The sequence below is a fragment of the Dioscorea cayenensis genome, chromosome 9, assembly GCF_009730915.1.
Source record: "Dioscorea cayenensis subsp. rotundata cultivar TDr96_F1 chromosome 9, TDr96_F1_v2_PseudoChromosome.rev07_lg8_w22 25.fasta, whole genome shotgun sequence".
Taxonomy (NCBI): domain Eukaryota; kingdom Viridiplantae; phylum Streptophyta; class Magnoliopsida; order Dioscoreales; family Dioscoreaceae; genus Dioscorea; species Dioscorea cayenensis.
In genome coordinates this window covers 101,501-119,353 of record NC_052479.1, presented here as the reverse complement: position 1 = coordinate 119,353, position 17,853 = coordinate 101,501, and the positions used below count along the sequence as shown (strand labels likewise).

Here is a 17,853-nt window from a genome sequence, read left to right as displayed (position 1 = left end):
GTGGTTCCCAAAAGTATGAATGATGTATATGATTCTGTTTATTTGGTTTGTTGTAATCCGAGTATATAATCACTTGTAACTCCCAAAATTTATTAATTTTTGTTTTAAAAAGTTTAAAATGAATAAAAAAAAATATTTTGAGGGAATTATATCAAATAATTTTTTTAAGATTATTTTAATTAATTGTTACATTTTAAGCTAAATTCACCTTAGTAGCTGTGACGCAAGTGAAGCTACTTGCAGTAACTTCCTAGAATAGATTGAACGGTTGATGGAGGAGGACACATGCTTCGATCTCTCGATCTTCACCGTTCATTGTCAAATGGGCCGTAGAAATGGGCTGGGCCTAATAATATTCCTCATGGGCCCGTGCGCGGGCAACGCATTGCTTTCGCGCCCGTCCCTTTGATCAGAGATCGAACTGAAGGAACTGGAATTCCATTTGCAAACACTCGAGCTCTTCTTCTTGTTCTCTCATGGCGTCCTCGCTCTCCTCCTACCGGGATCGCACCACGGAGTTCAGATCCTTCTCGGAGACGTTGAAGAAGGCGCATGGGCTCGCCGCCGATCCGCTGCCGGTGAAGGATGCAACTCTGTCCTTGGAGACGGATCCCATCGCATCACGATCCGAATTCAACCGCAAGGCGTCGAGAATCGGGCTGGGGATCCATGAAACTTCCCAGAAGATCGCCAAACTGTCCAAATGTAATCCTTTTCTCCATTGCTTTCTTTTTTTCCGACACTTGTCCGATCGTAGATAACATCCTGCTCATTTTTCCCCTAAATTCGATGGCGATTGACATCCAATGTTTGAGGACATTCCTGTAATCATTCGAGGACGAGATCTAGAATTTTGTTTTCGAAAAACAAATGCTGGAAATTTTGGCTGCATACTGTGAGATCTCACTTTGAGATCAAATCTAGTGTATTTAAGCTTCATGCTCTTTTGTTAACAGATGAATTTGATGATTCACTTCGCTGTGTTTCACTAGATTTCATTCCAGTATGGTCGTAGATGTGATTGAAATATAAGTTGTTTCTCAGTTTGTTTTTCTCTAAGTTTGTCAAGTGATTGTTAGCATTGCATCTTGTATAACTGATAACTATTAATCATCACCTAATTCAAAAGAATAAGAAGAATAATTTTATACGGCTTCACTTGCAGTTGCCAAAAGGTCATCCATGTTTGATGACCCAACCGTGGAAATACAAGAACTTTCAGCCATAATAAAGAATGACATCACTGCACTCAATATTTCGATATCAGATTTGCAAGTCCTCCAGAGCACAGAATTAGCTGATATGAATAGCTCAAAGGACAGAGTGGTCCATGCCACAACTATATGTGATGACTTGAAGAGCAGACTAATGGGAGCTACAAAGCAGTTTAAGGATGTCTTAACGGCAAGGACAGAGGTTGTCCATTCTGAAATTTTCTACCTTTCAATATCAGACTTTCTTTTTAATATGCTGTCCAACTTATTGCTTTGCAGAACCTCAAAGCTCATGAAAACAGGAAGCAAATTTTCTCTACAAATGCATCAAGAGAGAACCCACTCATGCATCAACCCAAAACTGTCAGTGAGCCACCTCCTTGGTCAAATGCGGCAACTCCCCTGCCATCCTCAGTGTATGTTTACAACTGTAAATTGATCTTTAGTTCATAAACCTGGGCATATATGTATCAGAAGTCAATAGTTGTATGTTTCCCTTTGCTGTCTTCTTTTTGGTATGGTTATCTGCTTTTATGCAAATATGACAAGCTCTGTTTGTTGTTTTATGTGTTATGTGATCCGGTTAATCTCTGGATAAATTTGAATGACTCTTTCCTGATTAATTATTGAATAATTAGCTTATATTTGAATGACCCTTGCCTGATTTTCAACTTCTATTCAAGGTAGCATGCATTTAAATTATAAAAATTTTAATTTCTCTATGCTTTGTACTTACCTTTTTATCATGGATTTTATGATGTTTTTGTTATTTTGATACTATAATGTTGACCATGCAGTGTGGATCTTAAGACCATTTGATTATGATATTTGAAGGAAGTTTCATTTTTTTTTTATTTTTTTTATATGTATTCTTTTAGGTTTTTGAATGATAGATGTTTTTGTTAGTTGATAGCAAATATTATCTAAGTAACCGTATTTTCTTTTCTCTACAGCGCACCCGTGAATGGTCTTCAGCAAGGAAACCAGCTGAGGTATGCTCCTACCATTGCTTTTGTGCCATCTCTTGTTTTAAATATTGCGGGGCAGAGATAACCTTTGAATGATTGCCCTTGATTAAAGGATATTGTTTGAGATTTAAGTTTAAGGATCTTGAATGTGTTTTTTTTGAAATGGCCGGAGGTATGGGATCATTTGCTATAATCTCTCATAGATAATCTTTTATAGAAAAATGCAAGTGTGTGAATGAAAAGCAAATGACAGTACTACCCTTCAACAGTGAACATCATATTGTCCTAGAATCAATTGTCATTCTCTCACATCTCAAAATTTTTTAAGCTACTCCCATTACTTCAACTCTTTTTAATTAGTTGACCATGGCATGACCTATGTCTATGTACCACTGATCAGATCATAGTATCATGCACAAACAAATCCAGACCTTTTAAATATTCAAGCATTTGCCTTGTGAAAACGGCAGCCTGGTCACTTTGTTCATCGCTTTTACTTGTAAACTTTTTTGGGTGTCTGTTGCAAGTTGGCCCCGGCTTGCCTCCTTCAAGATGTGTTTCGTTGTGTGAGCGAAGATTTATAAGTTGGAATCAGGATGCAAAACCAAAGTTGGACCTTTAATTAACAAGTGTACACTGTTTGATGACTTGCTTCTGCCCCTTTTGCTTTGCTTCTCCCCATGTTAATTGTTGCCTGTTCTGTCGAGCTTATAGGGAAAAGAACATTTCTGAGGTAACTTGAAAGAATGAAAGCAGCAAACAGCCTATGTTTAGATATAATTCTCGATTCATTAACTAGTTGTTTGACATTAATGAGTTCTTTTGATATACATGCAATTAGCTGCTAGATATGGTCAAGAACAATCAAAATCAATTTACAAGAAATGAAGCATGAGACTAGAACATGTGATCAGCATTTCAAAAATCCATTCAAATGTTTCATGATTGTCTTAACTTTACCTACTCTCATCTCATTGATTATCTTTGCCTTTTGATTTCTCATGTGTCAGAATGCCACGTGTGATGCTGTTCAAATTTTTGTTTTCAGAGCATGAAGTTATTTATATATTCCAATAAGTTTATCTGTATGATATAACTGACTTTCAAGTTTGTGCCGGATTAGGCGACGATTAGCTGCAGAAAGCACATCATTGCATCACCCTGAAATGTCCATGATGCAGCAAGTGGTTCCTCGTCAGGAGAACTATACACAAAGTCGTGCAGTTGCTCTTCAAAATGTAGAATCAACAATATCTGAACTAGGCGGCATATTTACCCAGTTGGCGACAATGGTTGCTCAACAGGGCGAGTTGGCTATCAGGTCATCATTCCCTTCAGTTATACCATGGCATGTTTTATCTGATCACATTTATTCTTATTCAGCCACATATGTTTTTTTATATTTTCTAATCATTATAGTTAAAACATCACTCAATAAGGTGGTCAAATTTTTTCAGGTTAAAGTTAGACAAATCGACGTGTTTAATTTTGGATGTTTCTTAAATGCATCTGTTTTTGAGCGTATGAACATCTTATCTCTGCAACAGCATTGATGGTCAATGAATAGAAAGGAGGAATCCGAACATTCATAGCCACAAAACTATGTTCCACTATTAGTAGGATAATTATATTTCTCTATTCTGCTATGGATTCTGTTATTTAAGTTCAATAAACTTGCTACTTGTCATATTTTGTTTTATAATTTCATAAATCTTTGTAGGTTTCTTACACCATACTTCATTATAAAAGTTAAATCTTACCTGCTTTGGAGTTGGGACCTATATGCAATTTTTGTCAATATCATCATTATGTACTCTCATTTTGAAAGTTATGTGAGCTTTGTTAAAAAGAAAAAAGTTTCTGTGAGCCATCAATTTTACAGTGTCATTTTCTTTTCTTAGGTTGCACATATACCTGAAATAGCAATTTAACATATACTACATGCAGGATTGATGATAACATGGATGATTCATTGACTAATGTAGAGGGTGCCCGCAGTGCTTTGCTAAAGCATCTGACTCAGATATCATCAAACAGGTGGCTTTTAATTAAAATATTTGCTATTCTGATACTCTTCCTCTTGGTTTTTGTCTTTTTTGTGCTGTGATATATAGGCATAATTTTTTTTCTTTGCTATTACTCATGTACAGAGTAACAGAAAATTTTTATTTTCTGTTACTTGATTCTGCCCGTATTTTTTTTTGCTGTTTGACCCATTCATTTTGTATTTTTAACTTTTGTCTTCCTTCCATATTTTGAGTTACTCTGTACTTGCATTTGGAGCTTCACTACTTTTGAATCTACACCGGTCAAAAGAAATTCTTGAAGCTGGTACACGATTGGGTTTCTGTATATAAGTATGGGCACTGGGTGGAGAATATCATTGTATTTGATTCCCCTGAAAACTTTGTACTAGTTCACAGTTCATGTTGAGCTTTTTTTGTCATCTTTTTAATTCTCTGATGCTTAACTTTGGCTAGAAAATGGAACAAGTTTTTTCATTGAGAAAGGAGATGCATGAGATGACAGTTATTGTAGACATAATTCACAGATAAGATTCGATATCACCATAGTCACTTCTACTACTTGGTGCTTAAAATAATTGGACTCAAATTTGTTGTAAGATTATTGTTTTTTTCGCATAAGAAGATACCTCACTTTCCCTGTAATTGGCATGCACATACACACATGTAGATCATCATATGATAGAAAATAGCATGGGAGTTTACACAAGTTTATTTAGTGCTTTAAGATTAAGCCATATACTCATTTCTTGAGCCAAATCCATCGTCCCTTGTGACCTGCACCAGTTGCCATTAAAGTTGTCTCGTTTTAGTTTTGACATTGTGACTGGTGTGACATACTGCCATCACTTATTAGGTGTGTTTCCACATCCCAAAAGCGTATTTCCAGGCAAAAAAATCCCGGAGAATCTGGTTTCCATTAAGATGAAGATTACAGCTATCTAACCTTTACGCTGTTGTAGACTATATAAGTTTCTTTTGCCTAATTACTTTAGCTTCACCGTGCATGAGCATCACATTTCTTTCTTTTTGCTAAAAAAAAAAGTATCAATACTGTTGTACTTGTTAATATTACGGCACTACCATTTTCTAAGAACTTACCACCTGTTGCCTTGAGAATGATAATCAGCATGCAACAATTCACTATTCTATTGATCCTTATGGACTCCAAGTTCCAGATGGACCAATAAAATGGTCTCGGTTCGGCAGTGTGAGGATATATTATTGGTTTACGTCACATTTATAATTGCATTTGCTGCTTCACCGCATTCCTGCCGTTCATTATGCTTTTATCAAGAATGACAACTATTTTTTCCTAACACCATAGACTTTGAGGATATGAATAAGATAAAGGCGCCATATTTCATCATCCTACCTACTTTGTTGCTTATGAACATGGGGATTAGTTTCTAATGATATACTAGGACACAATCTTGTGATTTATTTTAGCTTTATTAGCTTTGAGAGTTAGTATAGTATAAGATTGCCGTTGAGCAGGGGGTGTTGGGACATTTGATTCACTGATGGTTTTCATTCATTCTAGTGATTATTGAACAATAAATGTTGGTTATTATCTAGTGGCTGTATGAAAAAGCTGTTCTCCATAAGAATAATGGATGTCTTTGAAATATCTCTAGTGGCCCCAAAGATAGAAGGTGGAGGCTGTTGAGTGTAAACAAGCAATGTAAAACAAGGGCCAGGAAGAGTCCCTTTCAGATAGAGAGAGATACATGGATAGAGGAAATCTTGCTGGTCTACCGAGTTGGGTGGTTGGGTCCCTTGGAGGCTAAACAAATTATGGTTCTTGACTTTGTGATTCTAAATTCTAATCTCCCACTCATTGTATTGCTTAGTGTCTGCCATGATTATATCACCAGCACCTAATTGTTGAAAGAAGAGGAGAAAGAGTCCTCTCTCCTGTCTTTGATTCTCTCTAAAAATTTATTCATTCATTTCTCTTGTGAATAAAAAGCCACCTCCATTTGTCTACCATCAGTTGTTGGCTTCTCTCATTCAAATCCAAGTCTTCCATAAAAAGATGAAGAGGAAAAATACAAAATGGGCTGCACGTGTGCACTGGACACTGATACAATGATAGAGGGGTGGGGGACTGGTTTTAGTGGAAGCGTGGAACTCACAGTCTAATCTAATGGCACTTGGAAGTTGGAATCTTCATGCCCACCAAGGTTCTCAAAAAGGGCTGTAGACTATGTGTGTGTGTCCGTGTGTGAGTGGAGAGTGATGTTGGGGTCCCTCTTCATCTCCCAATGTATCTTGCTTTCTTTCTTGTCTTCCTTTTTCTTTCTTTCTTTCTTTCTTTCTTTCTTTCTTTCTTTTGAGTTGAAATGAGTTGAACTATAGGAATAACAGATGATGAAGTGAAATTGATCATAGTTTCCAACCAGTGGCTGCAAAAGTGGCCCAGGAATCAATGGAAGTAAGTAAAGAGACCTCTTCTTGTGGTAGAGCCAGTCTAATCTAATGTGCTGAACCATATTTAATTGTGTGTGAAGCACTGCAGCTGCTGCTCTCTATGAATCAATGTGCAAAAATAAAATGGTCTCTGTGGACTGTGGTGTTGCATGCCCACCAGCAACTGTTTTTATTTCTTTTTTGCCCACTCCTCTTTTTTAGTCTAGTTGGACTGAATTGATAGGTTTCAATGGCTGCTCCAAAAAGGACCACCTGGTCAAGGGTTGGTGCGTCTATGAATATGGCTTGGTTGGATGAAGTTCTTTGAGGCTTAAAAGGCTATATAGATGGTTGCCAGTATGTTGGCACATCAAATCACAAAAATGGGTGGCTTTGTACTGCCTACTACTCAACACTGTTCATTAAGAATCACAAATTAGTAGTAGCAGTACTAATCACAACAATAATATAAATTTTTTTTTTTTCAAACCAGAAAATATAAATATATATATATACATCATTTATTAATGGTTTGTTTATTAGGAAGGTGGGAACTTGAAAAGATTGATATCCAGGAAAGCATCAAATCATCCGCCGTCGCTTCGTGGTTGTCCAGATTAGGCCTGGGACCCACTCTGAGCTGGTCCACGCGCGGCGGGAACGCCGAGGCGGGCGCCTTCCTTTGCCAGCTGTTCATCCTTCTTTCACATAACCCCTTGAAATAATCTCAAATTGCATACTTTCCTCGGATGTTGGAACTTGGAGCACTAATTACAAAAGCATCATGAAATAAGAGAGCATATATATTAGGTACACTATCAAATTTAGTATTATTATATTATTATTATTAAGTATAAATTATCATGAATGATAGATAGATAGATAGATAGGATGTTGGACGTGAGAAGAGGAAGCACCAAATGTATTGGGGATGACTGTTGGCGTTGGCGTTGGCGTCGTATGCACGCGGTCACTATTAACATTGCATGGTCATAGTCATTCCAAACAGTGTCGTCCAAGACTTGTTGGGTCCCAATTTTTCCCACCTCACATGAGTCATGACATTGATCCCATCCCATGTTCTTCTTCCTCCTCTTCATTACTTTCTTATGCAAAACCTAGTCAAAGAAACACTCATAGCCTCATTTTCTGGGTTGATTCCTCAAAAATTAAGAATTCCGTGTTTGGTGAAGCGTATCAATTAGAATGGATGGAATTAATTAAGTCTAAATTAATTATATTGGATAGATAGATAGAAGTATAGAAGGGAAAGAGGAAGATAATGTGTTATGTGTTATATGTGTGTTGTGTGTGTTTGCGAGATGGTGGACCAAGTGAAGTGATTGTGAGCAAACTAAAAGTTAACTTTCACTACAGCTAAGCATTGATCAAATTCTAGTGGGATGGGGACATGAGGAAGAGGGCTAGTCATTTTGATGGGAGGGATGCATTAACCTCCAAATTGGTCTAATCCTACCCCCATATCTTCATTTGGCCCCCACCCTATTCTATATTTTTGCACTTTTTGGGGTGCCTTACTTCAATACATCCATGGGTCCCTCCATCTCTCCATCTCTCTCTCTCTCTCTCTAAACTCTTGTTTGACTGGGTGCTGACAGGACACAGAGAGATAGAAGGAGTTTCTTTTTAAGCATAAAGATAAAAATTAAAATAAAAAAAATTGAAAATGCTATACTTATTTAAATGTGGCAGTGAGGTGAATGAGAACATTGAGAAGTAATGGTAAGTTAGAAAAATAAAAATAGCAAGTGAGAATTGGGAGAAGGGAAAGACAAGAGAGAGACAAGAGGGAGGTGGTGGAGCAGAGGAGCAGTAATGAGGAGCATGGTGCCCTCTTAATGGGCATTGTCCTGTTGGCTTGGAAGGATGTAACTCTGTGCCATTCCATTGTATTGTCTTCAATATCAATAATGATAATAATAATCCTTTTCTTTGTTTTCTTTTGATCTTCTTCTCCACCGTATTTCCTTTGCATCTATCTATCTATCTGGTCCTCCACACTACTAGTCCTGTCTTCTGTTTCTATTTACATTAATAATATGCATATGCATTACAACTAGAGTACATCTTACCGGTCAATGCATCTCTATCACTCTACCATATGCCCCTCCCATGCATGCATGTTCTTAACTTCTTATTCATGTTGCTGCTCTCTTTCTTTTGTTTATTGTTGTATGTGAATCTCAAAATATATTATCACTCTCTTGTCTCTCACACATTGTATGAAGTTATGAACACACACTAATTACTCAGAAACCAAGACATCTGTGAACTGACTGACACTAGAGGTTTTCTCTAATCAAGAGAGGAGATTTCCTGTCTGTACACCATGTACCTCTTTTCTTGCTTCAATTGCAAACCCCAAAACACCAGCCAGATTTGTCAACCTTGCCATTTGAAAAAGTCAACTTGCTTTGAAGCTTCATATGTTTTTACATAAAAAAATAAAATTTAAAAAAAAGGAAAGGATTAGATTAAATTAGATTAACTTAAAGGTTAAGAGATTTGAATTTACTGACTTTTAAAATCCACAAGTTGGTCAATGTGGTGCAGTTGTTTATTAACTAATTGAGATATGTCGGTCGGTTGAGTTGAGTTGGGTCTCATTACTATATCTTATGTCCGTATTAACTTAGTAATTACAGTAATGAATAATGATGACAATGATGATAATAATAATTATAATTAACTTTTGAAGAAGAAGAAGAAGAAGAAGAGGCTGGTTGGATAGTCCACATCAACAATTTAATGAAATGAGAGGAAAGAGGACCCATGGCCATGGATGTGCCTCAATCCCATTTAACATGTCGGTTTGATGAATAATCATTGAGAAAGAATTATGCTCGCATGACTTATTTATTCTGCCCCTTTCCCTTCTCCTCTTCATCCTCCTCTCTCACTCATCATTCAACTCATTCAATTCTTTAATATGTCATGTTTTTATTTGGTTGGTGAGAAATAAAAGTCATTTATTTTATTTATTACTCCATTGTTATTATTATTATTATTATTATTATTATTATTTAATGTGATGCATGTCATGCGGTTAAACCGGGTCAAAAGGTAACAAATAAGAAATGGAGTACTACAATAAAATAAAAAAATAAAGATTATGGGGAGTTGCTAATCACTGCTCTTTCTTCATTGGATCTTGAGTCTCTCAAGTGTCCGTGCGGTTTGCTTTGCTTTCCTTCTTCTTGTTCTTGTTACTCCATTTGTAAACCATAAGTAATAATAATAATAATAATAATTAATAAATAAATAAATAAATAAAGAAAACACATGGGGATGGGTGAGAGAAGCCAAATGGCAAACATCAAAAACTGTTGCTGCTCCTCTCTGTTTATTAGTTTTGGGAAATGGCAATCAACTATAGATCTCTTGGAAAATTAAACCAACCCAAATCTCTTTATTCATTAATTACTGCTCTTTCACTATAAAAATTGGTACGGAATATAGGAGTAATAAAAAGTAGCAATCAATTAACATTAGACTAAGTCAGGGAGGGGACAATATGTTTGTCAGGGAATTGGCATGCATTTCCAATCACATTAACATCCATCACCAGCAACTAGTAGTACTAAATTACTAATCACAGTGTTTAATGCTGATTTAAGCTAATAGACCAATAATAGAGCAAGAGACAATGATATATAATTATATATATATAAAGACTAACAATAAAAATGAATGAATAAATAAATAAATAAATAAATGAGCACATTAGATGATCAAATTAGGCGTAGGAGTTGGGGTCCATTGAAAATCAAAGAATGATTAAGAGTGTCCTGGAGAGACACAGTGTAATGTAAAACCATCTAAGCATATGAGTCCAACACATAGACAGGCTCCAGTGATAGCTACTCCCACGCTGAGCATTAACTTCTCTTATCCCTTCTCATTGTCAACACTCCATCCAACCGAATATTATCAATCTTATTAATTCTAATCTTTCATCTCTGATTTGATTTCTTCATCTCCATTCATTCCTCTATAAATTCAACAAATTCCATCATGGTGAAATCCTTAATTAACAATCCATCATGATTATGATGATGTGGATTAAAAATTAATACAATTGTTAAGACTTAAAAAGAGTTGAGTAGTAGTAATCTGAGTATTTTTATATTATTATGTGTGAAAGTAAAAGTTAAAGTAAAGTGAAGGGGGGGAGGAGGACACGTGGAGAAGCGGAATCGGTGGGATAAGAGAGGAAAGAGAGAGAGAGAAAAGCACGTGCGTGGGGCATGAGGCCCCCACGCAAAGCAAAGGCATTTCCCGTCTTGTTAGCATGACGCTGGGTCCCAACTCCCATCACTCATGGATTCCCTATTTATTTATACTTTACTTAAATCATATATATATATATATATAATAAGTTTCCCTTCTTTATTACTACTCACTTAGTCGGTAATTAACTTGTATATTTTAATTCAAAAGCAAATGGTTCTTGTTGTACTAATTTACTTATTTAATAAATAAACAACCATGTTATTTATTATATGAGAAAAAAACAGATGTATCAGATACATCTATTATGCAGTGTGACTAGTGTTGTTTGGTTTTAGTAATTAATAGTGTAGTAGTAGATTAATAGTGGTAGAGACTAGTAGTAGTAATACTAATAGGTGTGGTAGGAGTCAGTCAGAGGTTGGCAAGAGCCATGTTAGGTTTGAAGACATTTTAGATGCCAATGATTACAAGCCACTAAGTCTAAAGTTATTTAATCAGTATATATTCATGTGGGGAAGAGGGGGAGAATAGAGATTATTAGAACATAATTAACTAGTAATTAATTTATAAAGTAACAAAAAAAATTGATTAAAAAGAAAGATAAGTATTTGAGTTAGTGAGTGAGTGAGTGGGGTGGTGGGTAGAGCGCACCAACCCGGCACAATCCCGTTCTAACGGCAGACCGTGGGGTTCTGTAAGGAACTAGAGAAGCAGAGAGACTTAATCACCTATATATATATATGTATGTATATTTGTGTATAACTTTAATATATATATAGTATTTTTAATTATCCTTTTTATGTTGATGATTTGTTTTTTTTTCCGTTTGATTCTCATGATTGAAGGTATGCATTATGCGAATATTCTTAGTTTAACAAGGGAAAAAAAAGGGGTTTTGTTTAAATTATGACAAGAAGCAAAAGCAAAGGAAATAATGGGTGGGTATTTGTTGGTGAAAAGAGGAATATATAGTCTATCTATATCTATTGTGGCTATCTTAGGAATGACCAATTTTTGACATCCATTTAGCATGGTTCAAGAATCAGTGTCTTTCTTTTTCATTTCTATTATATTATATATATATCACATAATTTTTATTATTGATATTTACTGGCTGTGAATTGGATGATTGGTAACAAAAGCAACCAATTAACTTGTGCTTTTTTATTCACCACTATCATTCATTAACTGTGTTTCTCAGTCAGCGCTAGCGCTCCACGCGCTCCTCAATTACAAATTTACAATCACATGTTAATCACATATTTTTTTGTTCTTATTACTTAATTATTATGAGTTAATTTTAGTTAGTTTGAAAGGAACATAAACTGTGAATTAATTGGTGATATATATGTGACATAATAAGGACGTCATTTAATAATAAGCATTGGCAAACTGCGTGATGCTCATGAGAAAAGCCATTGTGACAGTAGAATCTTTTGGGAAGTTTGGGAATAATAACAAGAGAGAAAGAAAGAGGAAGAGGAAGAGGAATTAAGGATAAGATTTATAAAGTTAAAAAGAAAGTATCAAGAGATTATATTTCACTGTTTATCATCCAACTTATCATGAGAGACATAAGAAATGCGTGCAAATCCACAACTCTCTGATCTCTCTTGATCTGATAATAATAATAACGAATGGATATATGCAAATCTCTCTCGCATGGGCTTTTTATTAGTGGGTGGAGGAATTGACTGCCCAAATTAAAACACCGGTTTTTGAAGAGACATCAACGCAATAAATTAAAAAAGAAAACAAACACACACACATACACTTTAAGAAGTATATATATATATTTGTTGGAAATTGCCTAACAGTATACACAATTTAGACACAGTCTTTTCATTTGATTGATTTGCCAATCAGAAACTTTATCTAGTGCGTCAAACGTAGAAACAGTAATACAAAATACATAGATTTTTACAATGCTAAATGGAGAAAGATTAATTAAGTACTGTACAGGTTGTGCAGGAGTGAAGGATGGATGAAGATGGTAGTAGGTAATAGTGCACTAAATACAAGCAGTGTACCCCACTGGTAATGTTTCATTTGTTGATGGGTTAGAAGGGCAAAGGGAGATAAATACAGAAATGAAGTGTGTGTGTGAGAGAGAGAGAGAGATGTGGGAGTGTACTGAGGGGTCTACCACTTATTATTATTATTATTATTATTATTAAAAGCAGTCTATAAATCACATAATGGATCCATCAAACTGATCCTGGTTTTCCTCTTCTTTATATCACACTCTCAACACTAGTTCTTCTTTCCAGTTTTGAGGAAGAGCAACCAGTTATATAAACCACTTCACTCTTCTTTATTCACTCTGTTTTTTTAATTAACAAGGAGAAGAACAAGAAGCAGAAGAAGGAGGAGGAGGAGGAGAAAGTGAAGCAAAGCAAAGCATAGCTATAGCAGGGAAAACACAGAGGAGTCTTTAAAGACTCTGACACGCGTATTTTGGCTGCTTTGGCAGGCGGCGAACAGAGGGAGAGAGAGAGATAACAGAGGTTAGGAAGGTTGGGAAGTGAGCATTCAATTAGAAAGAGCCTTCCTTTTTGAGTGCTGTGGAGTTATTTCTCTTGAGGTGATAATAAAAGAGAGTCATTTAAGAGAAGAAGGAGCAAGACAAAGGGAAGAGAAGGGAAAGCGGGGGGGGATTGGGGTTCAGTGTGTTGGCTTTCAGACACACTCAGTGTGCTGGCTGTGTGCGTCACGTCACCACACCGTAGATTTCTTACACCTGGCAACTCCTTCCTTGCTATTTCTGTCCATCGGCTCCTCACCATCGCTCCTTCCTTATAAGATCAAGACAAACATCTCACACTACCACCACCACCGCCGCCGCCGTCTCATCCTGGTTACATTGAGCAAGGTGAGATAAAGAGGAGGAGGAGGAGGAGGAGGAGAAGGTGGCCTTTTGTTTTTCCTTTTGATTAAATATTAGTTAATTAATTAATTTAATCAATGGTTTTCCCTTTTTAAATTTCTTGAGAAACCTTAGTTCAGTTGTGTTGTTTTTCTCTTCCTAGTCTTGACCTCTTTTATGCATATCGTTTTCACGGCTCTGTTTGTCTTGTTTCTCTTGTTGTTGTTGTTGTTATTGTTGCTGTTTGTTTAGATCCATAGATCTGTACGGTTCTCGGCCTCCGTTCCTTCTGAAAGAGAAGTTTGCTCTCTTCTTTCTTCTTTATTATTATTTTTATTATTATTATTATTATTTACCTTTTTTTTTTCTTTGTTGCTGTTGTAATTTGTTGTTGCAGAGAGATAGAGAGAGATTGATAGATAAATAGATAGGTAGAAAGAGAGAGAGAGAGGAAAGGGGTGTGTTGAAGGGAAAGAGATGGTGCCCCAAAAGCAAGCGGAGGAGGCCATCGTGGTAAGCCAGGCCGATGGTGATCATGAGTCCAACCAAAGGGAAGAGGAAGAACATCATGGCGGCTTCAGCATGAAAAACATTCTCTGGCACGGTGGCTCCGTTTGGGACGCCTGGTTCAGCTGTGCTTCCAACCAAGTATACTACCCCCTCTACATCCTTACTTATTTTTCTTTTCATTCTTTGCTTGTATTCTACACAGTATTGTATTGTATTGTATACAGTAATGTATTGTCATATTTGATATTATTGTTATTATTATTATTATTATTATTATTATTTTTTGTAGGTGGCTCAAGTGTTGTTGACACTTCCGTACTCCTTCTCCCAACTAGGCATGTTGTCCGGAGTGCTGCTTCAGGTCTTTTATGGAATTATGGGAAGCTGGACTGCTTACCTTATCAGTGTCCTTTACGTTGAGTACCGAACTCGCAAAGAGAAGGAGAACGTCAGCTTCAAGAACCATGTCATTCAGGTTCTTTTTTTTTTTTAATCTCTTTTTTTATTCAATGTGTTACCTTCAAGATTGAGATTCAATTCAATTCAGTTGAATTCAGTTCATTGGTGTGTAATAGTAATAGTAATAGTAATAGTAATTGTGTATAATAGTAAGTGTGATTTGTAATGACAGTGGTTTGAGGTACTGGATGGGTTGCTGGGGCCCTGCTGGAAGGCTATCGGCCTGGCTTTCAACTGTACCTTCCTCCTCTTTGGATCCGTTATCCAGCTCATTGCTTGTGCCAGGTGACCAAACCAAACCAAACAAAGTTCATCATTTAATTCTTAAAAAAAATTAATAGAAAGACATAGTACTATGATTTTTTTGGTTTTGAGTATCTAAAGTTTGATTGGAAATGTACAATAATTGGAGCAGTAACATATACTACATAAATGACCGGTTGGACAAGAGGACCTGGACATACATCTTTGGAGCATGCTGCGCCACCACCGTCTTCATTCCCTCTTTCCACAACTACCGAATATGGTCCTTTCTTGGTCTTGGCATGACCACCTATACTGCCTGGTACCTTGCAATCGGTGCCTTTGTCCAAGGCCAGGTATAATATACACTTCATATCTTAACTATACTATTATAACATTTTTTTTAATTTTTTTATATATATATATATATAACTAATTACTAATTCATCTTCTTTGGGTTGTCAGGCTGAAGGCGTGACACACGCAGGACCTACAAAGCTGGTGCTCTACTTCACCGGCGCCACTAACATCCTCTACACGTTCGGCGGCCACGCCGTCACTGTGTAAGTGGACTTGACAAACCATCTTCTTATTATTATTTTTTATTTTTGTAATTATTAACTAAGCCATTATATATATATATATGTTAATGAAGTGAATGAATAAAAAAAGGAAAAACTTAGACGTTAACACCGTTTGAGCGACTTCTAAGGCAGCTTTTGGTAGGGAGTGGGGTGGACAAAAGCCGGATGAGGAAATGATGCAATAGCTTTCCCATCCCACTATACTTTTTAGTTGTAGTCTTATATATATATATACTAGCCAGTCACTTTATTTCTCTTCCCCTTAAAATGCCCTAGTACCAATCCCACCCCCACCTCCTCAATAATTACCAGCATTCACTGCTTTTCTTTAATAATAATTCTGCAGTACTGCCGGAGCTGTAGGGCGGCGTCTAGCTGCTTTCCCTTGTTTCATATTCTTATCAGTCCCATCTTTTTAATGCACAAACAACTCACCAACCAAACAAACAAATAACCTTTTAAAGGACTATAATTATTATTATGTTTATTTTTAAAATTTTTAAATGCAGGGAAATCATGCACGCTATGTGGAAACCACAAAAGTTCAAATACATATATCTACTCGCAACTCTATACGTGTTCACGTTGACACTACCATCAGCGTCGGCCATGTACTGGGCTTTTGGTGACCAACTCTTGACTCATTCCAATGCCTTCTCATTGCTACCCAAGAATGGGTTCAGGGACACGGCTGTGATACTGATGCTTATTCACCAGTTCATCACTTTTGGGTTCGCTTGCACACCTCTTTATTTTGTTTGGGAGAAGGTGATTGGAATGCATGACACTAAGAGCATTTGCCTTCGTGCATTGGCTCGTCTCCCTGTTGTTATTCCTATCTGGTTTCTTGCCATCATCTTCCCTTTCTTTGGTCCTATTAATTCCGCTGTTGGTGCCCTTCTTGTTAGTTTCACAGTCTATATCATCCCTGCTCTTGCTCATATGCTCACTTACCGTACTGCCTCTGCACGCCAGGTATTATTATGTCATACTATTACTACTTATTTCTCCTTCCTATGTGCTCTTTCTCTCTCATTCATGCATGCATGAGCGTGAGCGTGAGCGTGAGCCTGAGTTAATTTATAATGTGAATTTGGATTGGCAGTAAGTTAGTTAATACTAGTAAAATGGTAGAAAATCCAGTGAGTAGTCAGTCAGTGAGTCAGTGGTTCTTTCACATTGGTGCAGAGGAGACTGACTGCAAAAGGGGCGGGGATTTAATTAAAAGAGTGATGGTGATGGAACAAGCATTGAATGAGAGCAGTGGGCTCAGTGGCCCATTTGGTTTCATTATTTTAAATAGTATTTGATCAGACTCGTTTGTTTGGTTGCAGAACGCTGCAGAGAAGCCACCCTTCTTCATGCCCAGCTGGACTGCAATGTACGTTCTAAACGCGTTTGTGGTGGCCTGGGTATTTGTTGTTGGATTTGGGTTCGGTGGCTGGGCCAGTGTCACCAACTTTGTCAGGCAGGTTGACACCTTTGGCCTCTTTGCCAAGTGCTACCAATGTAAGCCCCCAACACCTCCGGCCACCGTCGTCGCCGCACCGCCCATCCAGCATCACTGATTAATTAATCAATCATGATTCCGATCATCAACCATTATCTTCTTCTTCGTTATCATCATCATCATCTCAACCGCTAAGATAACAAGGACAACTACAAGGAATGTATGTTGCTGCCCTTCCGTCACAAGTTAAAGAAACTGAAAAGGGGGAGAGCTTCATCAGAAAAGGGAAAAAAAGCTTATCATCTGCTTATTGCTTGCATTTTGGGTTCTTTTGAGATATCTTTTTTTTTTTAAAAAAAAAACTATTTTATTTAAGCTTTGATTGTGTACTGTAATTCCTTAATGCTTGTCAAAAAAGTATATATAGGGTTTTCCTGAAATATTGTTTGCTAATGCTAGCTGTTTACTATATATTACCACCATGTCCTTTGCTCAATTAGTTAATGCATGAACCATGATTAAAAAAAAACTTATCATTATAATTAACATGGTTGTCATAAGTGCGAGCATGCTTTCTCTTTAATGAGTTTGAATGAAAACGAACGAACGAGCGAGCAAGCTTTGCTTTGTCGGCGCGACGACGTGGATCAATTTGATTCCCTTGTGATTAGATTCTCTTGTGCACATGGCCTCCATGTTGTTGCAAGTGTAGCAAAAGCATTCTTTCAGTTTCTTGTGCTTTTTTTCCCCTCTTCCTTCCTCGCGCTGCACTGCTCAGTACTAACCATCACGTGACATGAAGCAATGGTACACATGAATCAAGTCTTTTCTTTCAACTCTTCCACACCTAGCTCATATCTTTAAGTTTT

General features: G+C 36.8%; 2 protein-coding genes across 5 annotated transcripts; both read left to right on the top strand.

The window, feature by feature from the left end:
- Window positions 1-262: 262 nt before the first annotated feature.
- LOC120269368 (syntaxin-31) lies at window positions 263-7,259 on the top strand. Of its 3 annotated transcripts, none has more exons than XM_039276707.1 (7): window positions 263-705; window positions 1,166-1,416; window positions 1,494-1,630; window positions 2,168-2,206; window positions 3,306-3,503; window positions 4,130-4,219; window positions 4,443-4,694. In XM_039276707.1, the coding sequence occupies exons 1-7, from the start codon at window positions 477-479 to the stop codon at window positions 4,537-4,539; spliced, it is 1,041 nt and encodes a 346-aa protein (XP_039132641.1). In that variant the 5' UTR covers window positions 263-476; the 3' UTR covers window positions 4,540-4,694. The 3 variants fall into 3 exon arrangements, with proteins under 3 accessions (XP_039132641.1, XP_039132643.1, XP_039132642.1); XM_039276709.1 differs by lacking the exon at window positions 4,443-4,694 and adding an exon at window positions 7,162-7,259 and having other exon boundaries at window positions 264-705; XM_039276708.1 differs by having other exon boundaries at window positions 266-705; window positions 4,130-4,694.
- Window positions 7,260-13,081: 5,822 nt separating this feature from the next.
- LOC120268871 (auxin transporter-like protein 2) lies at window positions 13,082-17,455 on the top strand. Of its 2 annotated transcripts, none has more exons than XM_039276131.1 (8): window positions 13,082-13,744; window positions 14,136-14,386; window positions 14,538-14,723; window positions 14,880-14,992; window positions 15,123-15,306; window positions 15,416-15,513; window positions 16,044-16,509; window positions 16,869-17,455. In XM_039276131.1, the coding sequence occupies exons 2-8, from the start codon at window positions 14,216-14,218 to the stop codon at window positions 17,100-17,102; spliced, it is 1,452 nt and encodes a 483-aa protein (XP_039132065.1). In that variant the 5' UTR covers window positions 13,082-13,744; window positions 14,136-14,215; the 3' UTR covers window positions 17,103-17,455. The 2 variants fall into 2 exon arrangements, with proteins under 2 accessions (XP_039132065.1, XP_039132066.1); XM_039276132.1 differs by having other exon boundaries at window positions 13,082-13,781.
- The last annotated feature ends 398 nt before the right edge of the window (window positions 17,456-17,853 follow it).